Source organism: Aegilops tauschii, chromosome 1 (genome assembly GCF_002575655.3).
Source record: "Aegilops tauschii subsp. strangulata cultivar AL8/78 chromosome 1, Aet v6.0, whole genome shotgun sequence".
Classification (NCBI taxonomy): Eukaryota; Viridiplantae; Streptophyta; class Magnoliopsida; order Poales; family Poaceae; genus Aegilops; species Aegilops tauschii.
Window position 1 is genome coordinate 85,265,105 of NC_053035.3, and position 21,461 is coordinate 85,286,565.

The 21,461-nt window shown below is 47.0% G+C and overlaps 2 protein-coding genes and 1 non-coding gene across 3 annotated transcripts in view; 2 read left to right on the forward strand and 1 right to left on the reverse strand.

Annotated features, from left to right (window-relative positions):
* Positions 1-204: 204 nt before the first annotated feature.
* On the forward strand, positions 205-2,684 carry LOC109770696 (pentatricopeptide repeat-containing protein At3g05340). The gene has a single exon (XM_020329409.3). It carries the CDS (start codon positions 382-384, stop codon positions 2,032-2,034), a length of 1,653 nt encoding a protein of 550 aa, XP_020184998.1. The 5' UTR covers positions 205-381; the 3' UTR covers positions 2,035-2,684.
* Positions 2,685-4,901: 2,217 nt separating this feature from the next.
* LOC109770698 (G-type lectin S-receptor-like serine/threonine-protein kinase At4g27290) overlaps positions 4,902-21,461 on the reverse strand; it is a 30,185-nt gene continuing 13,625 nt past the window's right edge. Inside the window, exons 2-6 of the mRNA XM_073506666.1 lie at positions 6,476-7,920; positions 6,190-6,400; positions 5,829-6,066; positions 5,606-5,756; positions 4,902-5,517 (exon numbers count right to left, since the gene is read on the reverse strand). Coding sequence (XP_073362767.1) covers positions 5,221-5,517; positions 5,606-5,756; positions 5,829-6,066; positions 6,190-6,400; positions 6,476-7,920 — 2,342 coding nt within the window. The 3' untranslated portion in view covers positions 4,902-5,220. The remainder of the gene's footprint in view (positions 5,518-5,605; positions 5,757-5,828; positions 6,067-6,189; positions 6,401-6,475; positions 7,921-21,461) is intronic.
* On the forward strand, positions 8,770-8,911 carry LOC120972988 (small nucleolar RNA Z247). Its single transcript, XR_005767117.1, has one exon. It is a non-coding gene; the product is annotated as a small nucleolar RNA Z247 (small nucleolar RNA).

Below are 21,461 nucleotides of genomic sequence, written 5' to 3' on the forward strand. Positions count from 1 at the left end.
AAAATAATACTCCCTCAGTCCCACAATATAGATTGTTTTTTCAAGCTAGTACTTGAGCTAAATATGTTTTACAGTATCGTATATGGTACAGTAGTAACAATATTATTGTTATTCGGAAATTAATAATCTTCCCCGCAAAAAACAATATTATTGTTATTATAAAAGCTGAGCATGTACATGACCCTCAAGAAAATGGCTGTCCCCGCACTCCTCAACTACGCTTACCTCAGCGGCCTCCTCGCCCGCTGCGGCCGCGCCGCCGACCACCGCCTGGGCGCCGCCCTCCACGCCACCGTCGTCAAGAACCCCGCCCACTTCCTCCTATGCCCGCTCCACCCCTCCCTCCGCCACGTCCTCGTCGCCTGGAACGCGCTCGTCTCCATGTACGCCAGGTGCGGCCGCCACGACGACGCCACCAGGGTGTTCGACGAAATGCGCGTCCGGGACTCTATCTCCTGGAACTCGCTCATCTCCTCCGCCGCCGCCTCGTCATCCGGCGCCGACGACGCGCTCCTACAGTTCAGGCGGATGCTGCGCTCGGGCCTCTCGTGCGACCACGCCACCTTCACCACAGTCCTGTCTGTGAGCGCGCGTGCAGTGTCCCTCCCCGCGTGTGCCATGGTGCACGGGCTGGTCGTCTCGCGTGGGTTTGAGGGCGAGGTGTCCATCGGGAACGCGCTAGTGACCGCCTACTTCGAGTGTGGATCTCCGGACTCGGCCAAGAGGGCGTTCCAGGGAATGACAGGGAGGAACGTCATCACATGGACGGCGATGATCTCTGGGATGGCTCGAGCAGAGCTCTACGAGGACAGCATCCTGTTGTTTCGACAGATGAGGCGCACTGTGGACGCCAACAATGCGACATACTCGAGCTCCCTGTTAGCCTGCGCTGGATCTCTGGCAGCCAAGGAAGGCAAGCAGATTCATGCCCTTATTGTGAAGGCTGGACTTGCGACCGACCTCCATGTAGAGAGTGGGCTCATGGATGTTTACTCTAAATGCGGCTTAATGGAGGATGCTCTGAGTGTGTTTCGCGCATGTCGGCAGCCTGACGAAGTTTTCTTGACAGTCATTCTGGTCGGATTTGCTCAAAATGGACTGGAAGAGAAGGCGTTCGAATTGTTCGCTGAGATGGCGGGTGAAGAAATCTGCATTGATACAAACATGGTTTCTGCAGTTCTGGGGGCATTCGGTGCCTCCGCGCCAATTGCTCTTGGGAAGCAAATCCATGCACTGGTCATCAAGAAGTGCTTTGGAAGGAACATATATGTCTGCAATGGTCTGATCAATATGTATTCAAAGTGCGGTGAGCTGCAAGAGTCTGTCCAAGTGTTCGATGAGACGCCCAGCAAGAACTCAATCTCATGGAACTCGATCATTGCAGCCTTTGCGCGGCATGGTCAAGGTTCTGAAGTCTTTCAACTGTTTGAATCCATGAAAGCCAGCGGTGCCAATCCCACAGATGTCACCTTCTTATCACTACTACATGGCTGTAGCCATGTTGGATCAGCAAAGAAGGGGCTGGAGATCTTGAATTCCATGTCATCGCAGTACGGAGTGCTCCCAAGGGTAGAACATTATGCATGTGTGGTCGACATGCTTGGCCGAGCTGGTCAGTTAGACGACGCAAAGTCATTCATCGAGGACGGACCTTTCAAGGACAGTGCTATCCTTTGGCAGGCCTTAATGGGAGCTTGTAGCTTCCATCAGAACTTGGAGATCGGGAAATACGCGGCTGAGAAGTTGCTCCTTGTGGACCCTGAGTCCCCTGCTTCTTACGTCTTGCTATCAAACATCTACTCAGCGGAAGGCCGATGGGATGATCGGGCCAAGGTTATGAAGAAGATGAGGGAGATGGGTCTGAGGAAGGATACCGGCAAGAGCTGGATCGAGCTCGAGAAGGAGGTCCATTCTTTCGTCGTCGGGTCACTCACGTCTCGTCCTGACTCTGCTCCTGTTGACGATGTGCTGCTGCAGCTGTCTGCAGTTGCCGGTGATCACCAGGATGATGTGATGGAAGGCAATGCTCTGTGAATGGGCCGTCTGGTGTGTGCATACTTGATTCTGATGCACACAACATAGCGAAGGCTACTTACTCCATGATCATGGCCTTCATGGTGAGCGGAACCCCGGCAGGACCATGGTTGGTCTTCAATCACACTGTTATGATGACATGGGCATGGACACGTATGCTTCATGGCGAGTGGCGCCCAAGTGTGGATCACACTGTTATGATGACATGGGCATGGGCATGGACATGTATGCTTCATGGCGAGTGGCGCCCAAGTGTGGATCAAGGGGAAGGCCATGTCCCAGATGAGCTGTGTGGTTTGGCCGGTGGCTCCTGGAGATCACGGCAGATGCTGGTGGATTGGTAGCGCCTGGAGGAGGAGGAAGCAGAGGTTTGAGCAGCGGCGCTCGGCTTGACAACGCCATCAAAGAAGATCACTAGCTATGTGCTCAGTTCATCATTATATACTATACTCTCTCTGTAACTTAATGTAAGACGTTTTTTTGACACTGTCATAGACTCTAAAAACGTCTTGTAAAAGGTTACAGCGGTAGTAGGGTCTATTTTGGATCACATGATACGAAAACACTGAAACGGAAAAAAACATGCGGCTGTGTTTGATGGCAAAGTACTGCAAAAACCAGGGTATTGAAAACTGCAGTATTTTAACCCATTGGTGCAAGATACCACAGTTTTGACATATCAAACTATTTTAGAGTATTGATAATACAGCGACCCGTTTGGCTAGTGCCGATGTAGCGATGTAAAATGAGTTTTAGCTAGCTCGACGTTGCGTGCAACTGATCGGCCATGCATATTTACCATCCGCATGCACAAACTGAATGGCACTGCACGGCCATAGGCATGGCTTGTAGCTTCTCGTGGAGGACGCTCAGCAACACGAAGTAGCCGACTCATCACCGTCTGGGTCGTGGTGGAGGTAACACGTCACGCTCTGCATATGGCGTTGCTGGTCAGAAGCTGCACAAGTGCGCGTGGACTGGAACGGCCTGACCTTCATCCACATCACGGTCGAGGGGAACAAGAACAAGGAGCTTAAGTGAACTGTAAACGAGCAGCCAAGATGGTGTTCGTCGTGTCCACAGCTAGCTCCAAGCATTCTGTGCCACTGACTCCTCGTGTATCGTCGTCCCGCCGCGCCCAGGTGCTTCTCTGCAGCCTCTTCACCATGAGAACGTTCCATGGCCTCGGGGTGCCAAGGGTCGGCATTCGTCGTTGTGTGAGGGTCGCTCCGCGGCGTGGCATCCACCGCATGGTCTACGGCAAGGTATGTAGCTCGTGGCTAGCTACCACTGCACGCGGAAGCGAACTTATGCTAAATCATGTTAGGTGAACTAGATTAGAAGACGTGCGCCCAGCTTCCTGGATGACAACACAGGGGCGGGAGGGGGGCAACGGGCGACCTGCGCAGAGAGGCGGGAGGATGAGGAACAGTGTATCCACTATTGTTCTTTAATTTGCTGTCTCTTGGTTTGTCCATGGCCGCCGGAGTAGAAGATCTTCAGAGACGACGGGGCGGTGATGGGTTCTTTTTATTAGACAGAGAAAATACTCTGGTTTTGGGAATACCACAGTATTAATACTGCAGTTTTTATGGGTAGCCAAACACCTTACAGCGAATTAAAATATGGTATTTAGAAAAGCTGTAGTATCATCAGGGTACTTTGAAAATACTTTGCTACCAAAGGGGCTGTAATGCTGAATTTGGTTCAAAGTGATGATTCTAAAACTTAAACTGAACAAAGGCGTGGGATGACACGTTGGTGAAAGGAAAATTGATCTGCCTTGCAGTTTTTGGCTTTCTATTCTAGCCCGTGGGCATCATTCTCTATGTACACCCAGCTTGAGTTCGAGAATACATTGATCATCGTGCTAGCAATTTGACCCATGTTAAAGACACCATGCTTAGTAACCATCCTAGTCAAATTTGAACAAAGGTTGGTTTCTCCTATGAGATGCTGCTTCAGTGTTGACCATCAGTGAGGTATTTTTTTCGAGAGTACGCAAATTGCGTACCTTAGCTTTATAGAAGGCAGAGGGTTAATTACAAGAAGTACAATGGGTGGCTAATCCCACAGCAGGAAGCATACCCAAACTCCACTCCACACACTAAATCTACTACTCGGCTAGATGTTGGACTCCTCTACCCCTAGCCACTATCCATAATCTCAACTCATGAGCGATCATGTCCGCGGCTCCCCATTCATTGGCATTGTTGGTGCGCGAACCATTTCTTTGCTTCCAAAGGTTCCAGCATATCAGGATGACAAGCGTGTCGTAGCCTTTGCGGTGCAGTTTAGAGATGTGCTTCCTTGATTCTGACCACCACGTCTCCAATCGATCTTGCACCGTTGGTAGAATTGAGGCTCATTCCAATGATCAGTTCCCAGAGCCGGATGAATTGCACCAGGCCGTCCGTGTTCATTTCCCCAACAATGTCTGAAGTCCAAGCATGAGAGTGCATAGCATCCATAACCGTTCTCCTATTCACCACCTAGGTCTTGATCATGGCCCATACCATCGGTGCTATCTCAGCGACAGAACTTCCATTGATCCATCTGTCCTTCCAGAACAACACTTGTCTCCCATTACCTAGCTCCCATTTGACCAAGCTGTTAAACGCCAAGGCCACCTGTTTGTCTGTCGTAAGGCTCAACCCTTGCCACCAGTGAGGTATGATTACAAAGGGCCCTATCTAAGTTTTAGGGGTCTTTATTCTCAATCTTTGCTCATGAGCACTTCGTCAAGCGTCTTAGTATTGTCTTAAATCCAAGCTACCAACGACAACGTTAAATCTGTTTCGCCACCCGCACAAAACTGGGTTTGCTCTGCACCATAGAAAACCACCAAGATCCATATGAAAACCTTGTCTATATTGCAAGTGAAATTTTACAAGAACGAAAGCTAATCTTAGAAGATAGCCAAAATGGAAAGGCTGCTAAATTAACTATTGATACATGTATTTGTATGAGCCAAATATCGCAGCTAATAATACCACTGACATTTTCTCCAGCAGCAATACCATAATCTCACTTCACAGCAAAACTGATACTGAAGATAACCTTGGAGGCACATAAGACTTTTCATCATAGCCATGAAACATAAGCACCAGGTACATCAAACTCATCTCTAAAAGATACGTAGTAAAGTAACACTAGTACAAACTGGTTCAGCAACTGCTTCAAGGCTCATCTTGGCTCTAGTTTTGTGACGGTCATTCCATTTGAAGACGCCAATTCTGAATTATCACTGCATCCACTCAATCTGTCACAGAAGGCTGGCATGGAAACAGAAGGGAGACGAGCACTCTGGTTGCTAAGCATGACATTCACCGACGACATTGTCGGCCTATCTTCAGGTCTGTTCTGCACACACAGCAGTCCGATTTGGATGCACTTCAGCACCTGGTCAACGTGAGAGGGATGGCCGCTAAGGGATGGATCGATCAACTCGATGACATTTCCCTTGGTCCAGTGCTCCCATACCTGCACCAGATTGGTAAATTGTTCGGTTATAATGATAGGATTCAGCAGCGCGCAGAGAGTTAACTAGCATTGGTTCTTAAGTACTTACAAGATTGACGAGATAAACATATTTCTCGGAGTTGCAGGAGCCATTGTTTCTTCTTCCTGTGACGATCTCCAAAACCAAAACACCGAAGCTGAACGCGTCCGACTTTGCTGAGTATTGACCATGCATGGCATATTCAGGCGACATGTATCCACTGCAAAAAGAACATAACTGTTACTATAGGTTCTACTTCGATGCCTAACAATCAAATGCTGACTGTGCTTACTATGTCCCCGCAATACGTCTAGTGACATCTTCTGATTGATCCCCTCCAAATATCTTTGCTAAGCCAAAGTCAGAAATCTTAGGGTTATAATCAAAGTCCAACAAAACGTTGCTTGCTTTCAGGTCCCGGTGAACTATCTTCAATTGAGAATCTTCGTGGAGATATTGTAATCCCCTAGCAACTCCACTGATAATCTTGAACCTCCTCCCCCAATCTAGGTCTTTGCGTTTCTCAAAGTCTGCATTTAAACAAGAAGTATCAGCATTGCAGTGGAAGTTTGGTGGCACTTGGCTACTGCTCCTATTGAAGCTCGGCCATAGTGAGAATTTTCCTTGAGAAATTAATAGTGAAAAGGTTGTACCAAAAAGAATGGTGTCAAGACTTCTGTTGGGCATAAATTCATACACAAGTATTTTCTCTTGTTCTTCCAAACAAACGCCAATTAGGCTCACAAGATTCCTGTGGCGAAGCTTAGCAACAAGGACTAGTTCACTTTTCAGTTCACCTATTCCTTGTCTGGAACTGTGGGATAGCCTTTTTACTGCTATTTGTTTACCGTCAGGTAGGACTCCCTGTGAAAGAAAGAAATACACGCTCATTGGTAAATATATAAAGTTGATAAATTCTACATATGGCATGGTTTGTACCTTATGAACCATTCCAAAACCTCCTTTACCAAGCATAGTTCCGTCGCCAAAGTCATTTGTAGCCACTCTTAGTGTTGACAGATCGAGAAGAAGTGAATCAATGCTTTGAATATCATCCAACAGATCACTGTATCTGAAGTCAGTCAGTGCGACCCCAGCAGCCTTGGATATCCGAAAAGTCCTGTCTCGGCGGCACATCCGAGATAGAAAGAACAACACAATTGCAAGGATTATAAAAAATGCACCAACTCCACCAATAACTGAGCCAATGATCTTTGTTTTCTTCCTCTGCTTATCTGGCAGCTCGGATGCTGCAAGCCTGAGGAGGAGTGTGCCTCCTCCAATCCCGCTGTACTGTTCTTGGAGATTAATCAGGTCCCCATGCCAAACAAAGCACCCTGTGTAATTGTAAGTGTAAGCAGTGCAAGAGCAACTATTCAGACAAGCCACCTGACATTCGTGAGAGCCTGTAGCCACTGCACCCTGAGCGTTATCAGGTAGGCGCACATCTTCCATGATATGGAACTTGTCAGACGGAGCCTGTGCAGAAGTCGAGTTGGTCTGGCACTGCAATGGTGTGTTCCTCTTGCACCCACCACTGTAATCCTGGAGATCCCAGTCAGTCTGAACCTTCTGGCTGAACCCCTTGACACAGTTGCAGTACGGCAGGGCATTGTCCGTGCAGCTGCCGTATGCACCACAGAGCATATACACATCGCACAGTGTGTGTGGCACGGCCCAGATCAAGAACCACTGCTGTAAGTTATCCGCCCATACCTGCTGCTTGATCTGTCCGGTCACGTCAATGATGAACCGCGAGACTAATAATGAATCATTCTTTATCGAGTAGTAGAAGTAGCTTTGTGTGGCGTCGTTGACGAATTGGAAGTCGTAAATGTAATCGCCTGTCATCTCTGGCATAAGGCTGAATCTATTGCCTTCCCAGTCCCAGGGGCCACTGGTCCAGTAGTTTACAGATTCATTCCACCGAATGAAGTACTGTGTGCTGCCATTGGGGTCAAGCTCCAGAGAGAACAACCCAGGAGATGGGTCTACGCTGTTCTTCCAAGGAACAAGCTTCTGGCTCAGACCCGTGGTTTTGTTCAGCCCGAGCTTGGACCCTGGAAGAAGGGTGTTTGTGGGATGCTCTATGCTTTGCCAATAAACCATGGATGAATTGGATGCATCGGTTAGTTCGAGGCTACCGCTGTCCCTGATGATGGCCATGGTGGAGTTGGAGGCTATACTTAAATTTGTCGACCATAGCTGCCGGTTCGTGGCTATATCACGGAGGACAAGGTTGCCGTCGCGGGCGATTTCCAAGGAGGCGGTGGTCGGGTCAGACACCACCACGTCGGTGGTTGCCGTCCACACGGTGGTCACCAGCGGTACAGTGCTATACCATATGGCTATGTAGTAGCGGAAAGTGGTGGTGTTACCATGTGGTGGGTGTTAGAAAGTATTGTACACGTATAGTTATATAAGCCGTATATACATCTGGTAGGATCTGGTGTTGCGTGAGTTGATTGTAATTAGGTGGTTAGGTAGTTAGGATTTATCCTCATCTTGTATAACTTTTCTTGAGGATCAATCCAGCTCTACCGAACCACCAAACCCTATAATCTGTCGATGCCTATATAACACGCAGCGCGTCCCTGCCAGAGGCATACGCTTCAACCTATTCTTTCATGGTATTCAGAGCCTACTTTCTCTCCAACATCCAACCCTAAACATGGCTAGCTCCAGCGCCGCCGCCGCCACCGCTTTTCCTCTCATTCCCATTGCTGACAAGCTTCACCGGGGCAATTACCTGGTGTGGCGCGCACAAGCCCTAGCCACCGTCCGAGGAGCGCAGCTGATCGACCACCTCAACCCCGATCATCCGTTCCCAGAACCCAAGCTTGCTGGCAAGGATGGCAAGCCAACCGATGTGCCCAACCCGGCGCATCTCATCGCACTGGCGCAAGACTCTCAGGTGCTGAGCTTCATCGAGAAAGCTTGCTGACAAGGATGGCAAGCCAACCGATGTGCCCAACCCGGCGCATCTCATTGCACTGGCGCAAGACTCTCAGGTGCTGAGCTTCATCTTCAACTCGACGATGATCCAGGTTGCCCACTGCAGCAAGGCCGCGGCGGCATGGACCGCCATCAGGGAGATGTTTCTCTCCCAGACGCAGGCCAACATCGTCAACACGCGGATCGCCCTCTCCAACACCAAAAAGGGCACCACGACCATCGCCGACTACATCGGGCGCATGAAGGCGCTGGGCGACGAGATGGCTTCTGCAGGAAAGCCGCTCGACGATGATGACATAGTCTCCTACATCCTTGCTGGACTAGACTACGACTACATCTCGTTTGTCTCTTCCATCTGTGCTGCGAGGACCGAACCGATCAAGGTAGCAGAACTCTACTCTCAGTTGATTGGTTTTGAGAAACGCCTTGCTATGTTCGAAGGTGGCAATCACTCCTCCCAGTCCTCGGCCAACGCCGTCTCCCGTGGCCGTGGTTTCGGCCGAGGTGGAGGTGGTCGCGACAATGGTGGTCGCGGCAACGAAGGTGGTGGACGCGGCAACAGAGGTCGTGGCAATGGAGGCAGTGGCCGCGGCAGCGGCAACGGCAACGGAGGAGCTGATGATCTTCCTAAAGTCACCTGCCAGATCTGCAAGAGGCAAAACCACACCGCCCTCGAATGCTATCGCCGCTTCGACATCTCCTTCACCAAGAATGACAAGAGCGCAGGGTCGGCCACCACTTCTTCCTATGGAGTGGACACAAATTGGTACCTTGATACAGGGGCTACCGATCACATCACCAGCGAGCTCGATGTAACGCCCACGATGCGGCTATATCTCCCACGTATCGAGGCACGACTTAGAGGCATAACCGCATAGTGGTTTTGTCGCAAGAAGGGTCATCTTCACACAATCCCATGTAATGAACAAGAATGGGATAAAGAGTTGGCTTACAATCGCCACTTCACACAATACATAAATATAATTCATACATCATCCAAAATACATACATATAGACCGACTACGGTCAAAATCTAGATGAAAATAAGATAACCCCAAATGCTAGATCCCCGATCGTCCCAACTGGGCTCCACTACTGATCATCAGGAAAAGACACATAGTAACGACCACGTTCCTCGTCGAACTCCCACTTGAGATCGACCCCATCATCTGCACTGGCATCGTCGGCACCTACAACTGTTTTGGTAGAATCTGTGAGTCACGGGGACTCAGCAATCTCACACCCGCGAGATCAAGACTATTTAAGCTTATAGGAAAAGGATGGTGTAATGAGGTGGAGCTGCAGCGGCAATAAGCATATATGGTGGCTAACATACGCAAAAAAGAGCGAGAAGAGAAGCAACGGAACGGTCGTCAACTAGCAATGACCAAGAAGTGATCCTGAACTCCTACTTACGTCAAACATAACCCAGACCGTGTTCACTTCCCGGACTCCGCCGAGAAGAGACCATCACGGCTACACACGCAGTTGATGTATTTTAATTGGGTCAAGTGACAAGGTCTCTACAACCGGACATTAACAAATTCCCATCTGCCTCATAACCGCGGGCACGGCTTTCAAAAGATAATACCCTGCAGGGGTGTCCCAACTTAGCCCATCATAAGCTCTCACGGTCAACGAAGGATAAACCTTCTCCCGAAAAGACCCGATCAGTCTCGGAATCCCGGTCTACAAGACATTTCGACAATGGTAAAACAAGACCAGCAAAGCCGCCCGAATGTGCCGACAAATCCCGATAGGAGCTGCACATATCTCGTTCTCAGGGCACACTGGATGAGCAGTCCGTACAACTAAAACCAATCCTCGAGTTTCCCCAAGGTGGCGCTGCAAAGGGCTCTAGTTTGGACCAGCACTCAGAGGAACACTGGCCCGGGGGTTTAAAATAAAGATGACCCTCAGGCTCTAGAAAACCCGGGGGGAAAAAAGGCTTAGGTGGCAAATGGTAAAACCAAGGTTGGGCCTTGCTGGAGGAGTTTTATTCAAGGCGAACTGTCAAGGGGGTCCCATAAATCACCCGACCGCGTAAGGAACGCAAACTCAAGGAACATAATCCCGGTATGACAGAAACTAGGGCGGCAAGAGTGGAACAAAACACCAGGCATAAGGCCGAGCCTTCCACCCTTTACCAAATATATAGATGCATTAATTAAATAAGAGATATTGTGATATCCCAACATATCCATGTTCCAACATGGAACAAACTTCAACTTCACCTGCAACTAGCAACGCTATAAGAAGGGCTGAGCAAAAGCGGTAACTTAGCCAAACAACGGTTTGCTAGGAAAGGATGGTTAGGGGCTGACATGGCAAAATGGGAGACATGATATAGCAAGTGATAGGTAGCGCAGCATGGCAATAGAGCGAACAACTAGCATAGCAAAGATAGAAGTGATTTCGAGGGGTGGTCATCTTGCCTGCAAGGTTCTCAGAGTTGTCGAAAGCTTGATCCTCGTAAGCGTACTCAACAGGTTCCTCGTTCACGAACTCGTCTCCCGGCTCTACCCAAGACAAGAACACAAACAAACGGAACCACAACCAACCACGAGAAATGCACAAGCAACATGATGCAAAACATGTATGATATGCGAGAAATGATATGCGATGCATATGCGTGCTCCGGAAGGAAAATGATGAACAAGGCAGTAACTTGGCAAACCAAGCATGCAACTGGAAAGATGAGATGATTTCGGTCGAAATCGATATAAAGATCACCGGAAACGGATGCACGGTTTGCAAATGGCAAGCAAAACAAGAATGACACGAATCTGCGATTAACAGCATGATAGCACTTAAAATGCAACAAGCAACAATGCTACAACACTCCAACATAGCAGCAAAGCATATGACAGTAATCTACAGGAGATGCTTGACAAAAGATGAACACTGAGATATGGCTAGTTCACAACATATCAAGCTCAAACAAGCATGGCAAAAGTGCAAAAGATAACAGGTTCACAGACTTGGTGAAATTACTGGACATGGCGAAAACAGTATCAGGTAGCAATGTTCAGAGCACGAAATCAACATACTATAGGAACTTAACATAGCAAAACAAGGCATGAAAGTGTTCTACTAAATGCATATGACAAAAGTCCCTTACTGACCATAAGCCAAAAATGTTCAGAAGATATGATGGCAAGCATGTAAACATAGCAAGTTTCGTTATCAGGTTTCAGACTTAGCAGAAAACAGAGCATGGCAGAAACAATAATATGAAGGCATGTTTGTGAGCTTGATGCACTCACCACGAAGCAATGCATGACAAAACTGCATACCTACAGAAAGATGGCATGTTTATGAAGCTAACCATGGCAAGAACAATTGCATAGCATGTATGGATCAACTACAATAAGCTTGGCAAAAATGAATATCATGTTAAGAATCTGCCAGAAATATTTTATAGCAAAAGTAGAGCAAGATTGAGTCATGCTATGGCACTCCATAATTACAAACAAGGGCAAGAATGGATCAATTACAACTATAGCTACAAAACAACCTTACTGAACATCACCAAACTATACATGGATCTCTCTGTAGCATCAAGTTTACATGGCAACAAAATAACAGCAGACAAAGACTTGGAGAAATCACTGTCCCAGAAATCAGAAACATTACGGGGCCTAGTTTGCATGCTTGTTCTAGTCACCACAGAAATCACAAAAATACATGAAATACACCCTTGGAAAGATGGCATGGCATACAATAAAACACATGTAGAGCTCATACCCATAAGATGCACAGATTAAATGATACAAAAATGACAAATCTCCAAGTTCTAATAAGAACCAGCAGATAACAGCAACTAGCCCTCTTGCAACAGAGATTTGGGCATCAAGATGACCTCTAATAACCATGGTGCAATTGAACAAAATGTAGAGCATCACGAGGAGAACAATTTGACATATTACACACGTGAAACAGTGTTACATGCATGAAGTTATGCACTGTTGAACATGGGCAAATATCGTGACAGAAAAAGACGGGGAAAAAAACTGGATTTGGAAAGTCAACCTCGCTACAGTACAGATCTGGATCGGGAAGAGAGCTCGGGCTCGGGGAAGTGGAGCTCGCCGGCGACGCGGACGCCCTTCGCCAGAGAGAGGAGGGAGAGGCCGGCGCCGGCGAGGGGCGGTGGAGGCGCGCCGGCGGAGATGGCGGGACCGGCGGCGGAGGAGGCGCCGGGCGGCGCGGCGACCACCGGCGATGGCGACGGCCGGCGTTGGCGGCGCGTGGCGGCGGAGCACGGCGGGCGGCCGGCGGCGGCGACCGCCGCAGAGGGCGGGCGGCGGCGCGGGGCGAGGAGGCTGGGGCTCGGGAGGGCCTGCCTTGGGCCCGACGGGCCTGCGGCGCGGGCGGCGATGTGGGGCGCCCGAGAGATGACGTGGCGCGTCCCTATTGGCTGTGGGCGGCGGTGGACGCGTCCGGCGCTGCGCGAGGAGCGGGTTAGGGTTCGTCTGCGATTCGTTTACGGGAGGGGAAGGAGTTTTATAGGTAGAGGGAGCTAGGAGAGTCCAAATGAGGTGCGGTTTTCGCCCACACGATCGTGATCGAACGACCTAGAGCATCGAAGAGAATTTGGTGGGTTTTGGGCTGGTTTTTGAGGGGGTTTTTGCTGCACACACAAATGGACTTTGCGGATGCCCGGTTAACCGTTGGAGTACCAAACGACCTTCAAATGGAACGAAACTTGACCGGTGGTCTCCGGGTGGTATACTAGTGTTGGGGAACGTAGTAATTTCAAAATTTTCCTACGCACATGCAAGATCATGGTGATGCATAGCAACGAGAGGGGAGAGTATTGTCCACGTACCCTCGTAGACCGACAGCGGAAGCGTTATCACAACGCGGTTGATGTAGTCGTACGTCTTCACGATCCGACCGATCAAGTACCGAACGTACGGCACCTCCGAGTTCTACACACGTTCAGCTCGATGACGTCCCTCGAACTCCGATCCAGCCAAGTGTTGAGGGGGAGTTTCGTCAGCACGACGGCGTGGTGACGATGATGATGTTCCACCGACGCAGGGCTTCGCCTAAGCTCCGCAACGGTATTATCGAGGTGTAATATGGTGGAGGGGGGCACCGCACACGGCTAAGAGATCTCAAGGATCAATTGTTGTGTGTCTGGGGTGCCCCCTGCCCCCGTATATAAAGGAGGAAGGGAGGAGGAGGCCGGCCCTAGGAGGGGGCGCACCAAGTGTGGAGTCCTACTAGGACTCCCTAGTCCTAGTAGGATTCCACCTCCCATATGGAATAGGAAAAGAGGAAGGGAAAAAGAGAACGAAGGAAGGGGGCGCCCCCCTTCCCTAGTCCAATTCGGACCAGACCAAGGGGAGGGGTGCGGCCACCCTTGAGGCCCTTTTTCTTCTTTCCCGTATGGCCCAATAAGGCCCAATACGTATTCGCGTAACTCTCCGGTACTCCGAAAAATACCCGAATCACTCGGAACCTTTCCGAAGTCCGAATATAGTCGTCCAATATATCGATCTTTACGTCTCGACCATTTCGAGACTCCTCGTCATGTCCCCGATCTCATCCGGGACTCCGAACTCCTTCGGTACATCAACATACATAAACTCATAATAAAACTGTCATCGTAACTTTAAGCGTGCGGACCCTACGGGTTCGAGAACTATGTAGACATGACCGAGACACGTCTCCGGTCAATAACCAATAGCGGGACCTGGATGCCCATATTGGCTCCCACATATTCTACGAAGATCTTTATCGGTCAGACCGCATAACAACATACGTTGTTCCCTTTGTCATCAGTATGTTACTTGCCCGAGATTCGATCGTCGGTATCTCGATACCTAGTTCAATCTTGTTACCGGCAAGTCTCTTTACTCGTTCCGTAACACATCATCCCGCAACTAACTTATTAGTCACAATGCTTGCAAGGCTTATAGTGATGTGCATTACCGAGTGGGCCCAGAGATACCTCTCCGACAATCGGAGTGACAAAACCTAATCTCGAAATACGCCAACCCAACATGTACCTTTGGAGACACCTGTAGAGCACCTTTATAATCACCCATTTACGTTGTGACGTTTTGTAGCACACAAAGTGTTCCTCCGGTAAACGGGAGTTGCATAATCTCATAGTCAGAGGAACATGTATAAGTCATGAAGAAAGCAATAGCAACATACTAAACGATCGGGTGCTAAGCTAACGGAATGGGTCAAGTCAATCACGTCATTCTCCTAATGAGGTGATCTCGTTAATCAAATGACAACTTATGTCTATGGCTAGGAAACATAACCATCTTTGATTAACGAGCTAGTCAAGTAGAGGCATACTAGTGACACTCTGTTTGTCTATGTATTCACACATGTATTATGTTTCCGGTTAATACAATTCTAGCATGAATAATAAACATTTATCATGATATAAGGAAATAAATAATAACTTTATTATTGCCTCTAGGGCATATTTCCTTCAGTCTCCCACTTGCACTAGAGTCAATAATCTAGTTCACATCGCCATGTGATTTAACATGAATAGTTCACATCACCATGTGATTAACACCCATGGTTCACATCGTCATGTGACCATCACCCAAAGGGTTTACTAGAGTCAGTAATCTAGTTCACATCGCTATGTGATTAACACCCAAAGAGTACTAAGGTGTGATCATGTTTTTCTTGTGAGATAATTTTAGTCAACGGGTCTGTCACATTCAGATCCGTAAGTATTTTTGCAAATTTCTATGTCTACAATGCTCTGCATGGAGCTACTCTAGCTAATTGCTCCCACTTTCAATATGTATCTAGACCGAGATTTAGAGTCATCTAGATTAGTGTCAAAACTTGCATCGACGTAACCTTTTACGACGAGCCTTTTGTCACTTCCATAATCGAGAAACATATCCTTATTCCAGTAAGGATAATTTTGACCGCTGTCCAGTGATCTACTCCTAGATCACTATTGCACTCCCTTGCCAAAATCAGTGTAGGGTATACAATAGATCTGGTACACAGCATGGCATACTTTATAGAACCTATGGCCAAGGCATAGGGAATGACTTTCATTTTCTTTCTATCTTCTGCCGTGGTCGGGCTTTGAGTCTTACTCAATTTCACACCTTGTAACACAGGCAAGAATTCTTTCTTTGACTGTTTTATTTTGAACTACTTCAAAATCTTGTTAAGGTATGTACTCATTGAAAAAACTTATCAAGCGTCTTCATCTATCTCTATAGATCTTGATGCTCAATATGTAAGCAGCTTCACCGAGGTCTATGTTTGAAAAACTCCTTTCAAACACTCCTTTATGCTTTGTAGAATAATTCTACATTATTTCCGATCAACAATATGTCATTCACATATACTTATCAGAAATGCTGTAGTGCTCCCACTCACTTTCTTGTAAATACAGGCTTCACCGCAAGTCTGTATACAACTATATGCTTTGATCAACTTATCAAAGCGTATATTCCAACTCCGAGATGCTTGCACCAGTCCATTGATGGATCGCTGGAGCTTGCATATTTTGTTAGCACCTTTAGGATTGACAAAACCTTCTGGTTGTATCATATACAACTCTTCTTTAATAAATCCATCAAGGAATGCAGTTTTGTTTATCCCTTTGCCAGATTTCATAAAATGCGGCAATTGCTAACATGATTCGGACAGACTTAAGCATAGATACGAGTGAGAAACTCTCATCGTAGTCAACATCTTGAACTTGTCGAAAACCTTTTTGCGACAATTCTAGCTTTGTAGATAGTGATACTACTATCAGCGTCCGTCTTCCTCTTGACAATCCATTTATTCTCAATTGCTTGCCGATCATCGGGCAAGTCAACCAAAGTCCACACTTTGTTCTCATACATGGATCTCATCTCAGATTTCATGGCCTCAAGCCATTTTGCGGAATCTGGGCTCACCATCGCTTCTTCATAGTTCGTAGGTTCGTCATGGTCTAGTAACATAACCTCCAGAACAGGATTACCGTACCACTCTGGCGCGGATCTTACTCTGGTTGACATACAAGGTTTAGTAACAACTTGATCTGAAGTTTCATGATCATCATCATTAACTTCCTCACTCATTGGTATAGACGTCACAGGAACCGTTTCTTGTGATGAACTACTTTCCAATAAGGGAGCAGGTACAGTTACCTCATCAAGTTCTACTTTCCTCCCACTCACTTCTTTCGACAGAAACTCCTTCTCTAGAAAGGATCCATACTAAGCAACGAATGTCTTGCCTTCGGATCTGTGATAGAAGGTGTACCCAACTGTCTCCTTTGGGTATCCTATGAAGACACATTTCTCCGATTTGGGTTTGAGCTTATCAGGATGAAACTTTTTCACATAAGCATCGCAACCCCAAACTTTAAGAAACGACAACTTTGGTTTCTTGCCAAACCACAGTTCATAAGGCGTCGTCTCAACGGATTTTGATGGTGCCCTATTTAACGTGAATGTAGCTGTCTCTAATGCATAACCCAAAACGATAGTGGTAAATTGGTAAGAGACATCATAGATTGCACTATATCCAATAAAGTACGGTTATGACGTTCGGACACACCATTACACTGTGGTGTTCCAGGTGGCGTGAGTAGTGAAACTATTTCACATTGTTTTAACTGAAGGCCAAACTCGTAACTCAAATATTTTACCTCTGCGATCATATCGTAGAAACTTTTATTTTCTTGTTACGATGATTCTCCACTTTACTCTGAAATTCTTTGAACTTTTCAAATGTTTCAGACTTTGTGTTTCATCAAGTAGATATACCCATATCTGCTCAAATCATCTGTGAAGGTCAGAAAATAATGATACCTGCTACGAGCCTCAATATTCATCGGACCACATACATCTGTATGTATGATTTCCAACAAATCTGTTGCTCTCTCCATAGTTCCGGAGAACGGCGTTTTAGTCATCTTGCCCATGAGGCACGGTTCGCAAGCATCAAGTGATTCATAATCAAGTGATTCCAAAATCCCATCAGTATGGAGTTTCTTCATGCGCTTTACACCAATATGACCTAAACGGCAGTACCACAAATAAGTTGCACTATCATTATTAACTTTGCATCTTTTGACTTCAATATTATGAATATGTGTATCACTACGATCGAGATCCAACAAACCATTTTCGTTGGTGTGTATGACCATAAAGGTTTTATTCATGTAAACAGAACAACAATTGTTCTTTAACTTAAATGAATAACCGTATTGCAATAAACATGATCAGATCATATTCATGCTCAACGCAAACACCAAATAACACTTATTTAGTTTCAACACTAATCCCGAAAGTACAGGGAGTGTGCGATGATGATCATATCAATCTTGGAACTACTTCCAACACACATCGTCACCTCGCCTTTTACTAGTCTCTGTTTATTCTGCAACTCCCGTTTTCGAGTTACTACTCTTTAGCAACTGAACCAGTATCAATTACCGAGGGGTTGCTATAAACACTAGTAAAGTACACATCAATAATCTGTATATCAAATATACCTTTGTTCACTTTTACCATCCTTCTTATCCACCAAATAGTTGGGGTAGTTCCGCTTCCAGTGACCAGTCCCTTTGCAGTAGAAGCACTTAGTCTCAGGCTTAGGACCAGACTTAGGCTTCTTCAATTGAGCAGCAACTTGCTTGCCGTTCTTCTTGAAGTTCCCCTTCTTCCCTTTGCCCTTTTCTTGAAACTAGTGGTCTCGTCAACCATCAACACTTGATGTTTTTCTTGATTTCTACCTTCGTCGATTTCAGCATCACGAAGAGTTCGGGAATTACTTTCGTCATCCCTTGCATACTATAGTTCATCACGAAGTTCTACTAACTTGGTGATGGTGACTAGAGAATTCTGTCAATCACTATTTTATCTGGAAGATTAACTCCCACTTGATTCAAGCGATTGTAGTACCCAGACAATCTGAGCATATGCTCACTAGTTGAGCGATTCTCCTCCATCTTTAGCTATAGAACTTGTTGGAGACTTCATATCTCTCAACTCGGGTATTTTCTTGAAATATTAACTTCAACTCCTGGAACATCTCATATGGTCCATGACGTTTAAAACGTCTTTGAAGTCCCGATTCTAAGCCGTTAAGCATGGTGCACTAAACTATCAAGTAGTCATCATATTGAGCTAGCCAAACGTTCATAACGTCTGCATCTGCTCCTGCAATAGGTCTGTCACCTAGCGGTGCATCAAGGACATAATTTTTCTGTGCAGCAATGAGGATAATCCTGAGATCACGGATCCAATCCGCATCTTTGCTACTAACATCTTTCAACATAATTTTTCTCTAGGAACAAAAAATAAACACAGGGAAGCAACAACGCGAGCTATTGATCTACAACATAATTTGCAAAATACTATCAGGACTAAGTTCATGATAAATTTAAGTTCAATTAATCATATTACTTAAGAACTCCCACTTAGATAGACATCTCTCTAATCATCTAAGTGATTACGTGATCCAAAGCTACTAAACCATGTCCGATTAACACGTGAGATGGAGTAGTTTCAATGGTGAACATCACTATGTTGATCATATCTACTATATGATTCACGCTCGACCTTTCGGTCTCTGTGTTCCGAGGCCATATCTGTATATGCTAGGCTCGTCAAGTTTAACCTGAGTATTCCGCGTGTGCAACTGTTTTGCACCCATTGTATTTGAACGTAGAGCCTATCACACCCGATTAACACGTGGTATCTCAGCACGAAGAACTTTTGCAACGGTGCATACTCAGGGAGAACACTTTTATCTTGAAATTTTAGTGAGAGATCATATTATAATGCTACCGTCAATCAAAGCAAGATAAGATGCATAAAGGATTAACATCACTTGCAATCAATATAAGTGATATGATATGGCCATCATCATCTTGTGCTTGTGATCTCCATCTCCGAAGCACCGTGCTTGTGATCTCCATCTCCGAAGCACCGTCATGATCACCATCGTCACCGGCGCGACACCTTGATCTCCATCGTAGCATCATTGTCGTCTCACCAACTTATTGCTTTTACGACTATCGCCACCGCTTAGCGATAAAGTAAAACTATTACATGACGATGGCATTTCATACAATAAAGCGACAACCATATGGCTCCTGCCAGTTGCCGATAACTCGGTTACAAAACATGATCATCTCATACAACACATTATATCACATCATGTCTTGACCATATCACATCACAACATGCCCTGCAAAAACAAGTTAGACGTCCTCTACTTTGTTGTTGCAAGTTTTACGTGGCTGCTACGGGCTTAGCAAGAACCGTTCTTACCTACGCATCAAAACCACAACGATAGTCTGTCAAGTTGGTGCTGTTTTAACCTTAGCAAGGACCGGGCGTAGCCACACTCGGTTCAACTAAAGTGAGAGAGACAGACACCCGCCAGTCACCTTTAAGCAACGAGTGCTCCGAACGGTGAAACCAGTCTCGCGTAAGCGTACGCGTAATGTCGGTCCGGGCCGCTTCATCTCACAATACCGCTGAACCAAAGTATGACATGCTGGTAAGCAGTATGACTTATATCGCCCACAACTCACTTGTGTTCTACTCGTGCATAGCATCAACGCATAAAACCAGGCTCGGATGCCACTGTTGGGGAACGTAGTAATTTCAAAAAAATTCCTACGCACACGCAAGATCATGGTGATGCATAGCAACAAGAGGGGAGAGTGTTGTCCACGTACCCTCGTAGACCGACAGCGGAAGCGTTATCACAACGCGGTTGATGTAGTCGTACGTCTTCACGATCCGACCGATCAAGTACCAAACGTACGGCACCTCCGAGTTCTACACACGTTCAGCTCGATGACGTCCCTCGAACTCCGATCCAGCCGAGTGTTGAGGGAGAGTTTCGTCAGCACGACGGCGTGGTGACGATGATGATGTTCCACCGACGCAGGGCTTCGCCTAAGCTCCGCAACGGTATTATCGAGGTGTAATATGGTGGAGGGGGGCACCGCACACGGCTAAGAGATCTCAAGGATCAATTGTTGTGTGTCTGGGGTGCCCCCCTGCCCCCTTATATAAAGGAGCAAGGGAGGAGGCGGCCGGCCCTAGGAGGGGGCGCACCAAGTGTGGAGTCCTACTAGGACTCCCTAGTCCTAGTAGGATTCCACCTCCCATATGGAATAGGAAAAGAGGAAGGGAAAAAGAGAACGAAGGAAGGGGGCGCCCCCCTTCCCTAGTCCAATTCGGACCAGACCAAGGGGAGGGGTGCGGCCACCCTTGAGGCCCTTTTTCTTCTTTCCCGTATGGCCCAATAAGGCCCAATACGTATTCGCGTAACTCTCCGGTACTCCGAAAAATACCCGAATCACTCGGAACCTTTCCGAAGTCCGAATATAGTCGTCCAATATATCGATCTTTACGTCTCGACCATTTCGAGACTCCTCGTCATGTCCCCGATCTCATCCGGGACTCCGAACTCCTTCGGTACATCAACATACATAAACTCATAATAAAACTGTCATCGTAACTTTAAGCGTGCGGACCCTACGGGTTCGAGAACTATGTAGACATGACCGAGACACGTCTCCGGTCAATAACCAATAGCGGGACCTGGATGCCCATATTGGCTCCCACATATTCTACGAAGATCTTTATCGGTCAGACCGCATAACAACATACGTTGTTCCCTTTGTCATCAGTATGTTACTTGCCCGAGATTCGATCGTCGGTATCTCGATACCTAGTTCAATCTTGTTACCGGCAAGTCTCTTTACTCGTTCCGTAACACATCATCCCGCAACTAACTTATTAGTCACAATGCTTGCAAGGCTTATAGTGATGTGCATTACCGAGTGGGCCCAGAGATACCTCTCCGACAATCGGAGTGACAAAACCTAATCTCGAAATACGCCAACCCAACATGTACCTTTGGAGACACCTGTAGAGCACCTTTATAATCACCCATTTACGTTGTGACGTTTTGTAGCACACAAAGTGTTCCTCCGGTAAACGGG

Coding starts and splice junctions, on each gene's coding strand:
- LOC109770696 (XM_020329409.3), top strand. CDS start 382: ATGTACGCCAGGTGCGGCCGCCACGACGACGCCACCAGGGTGTTCGAC.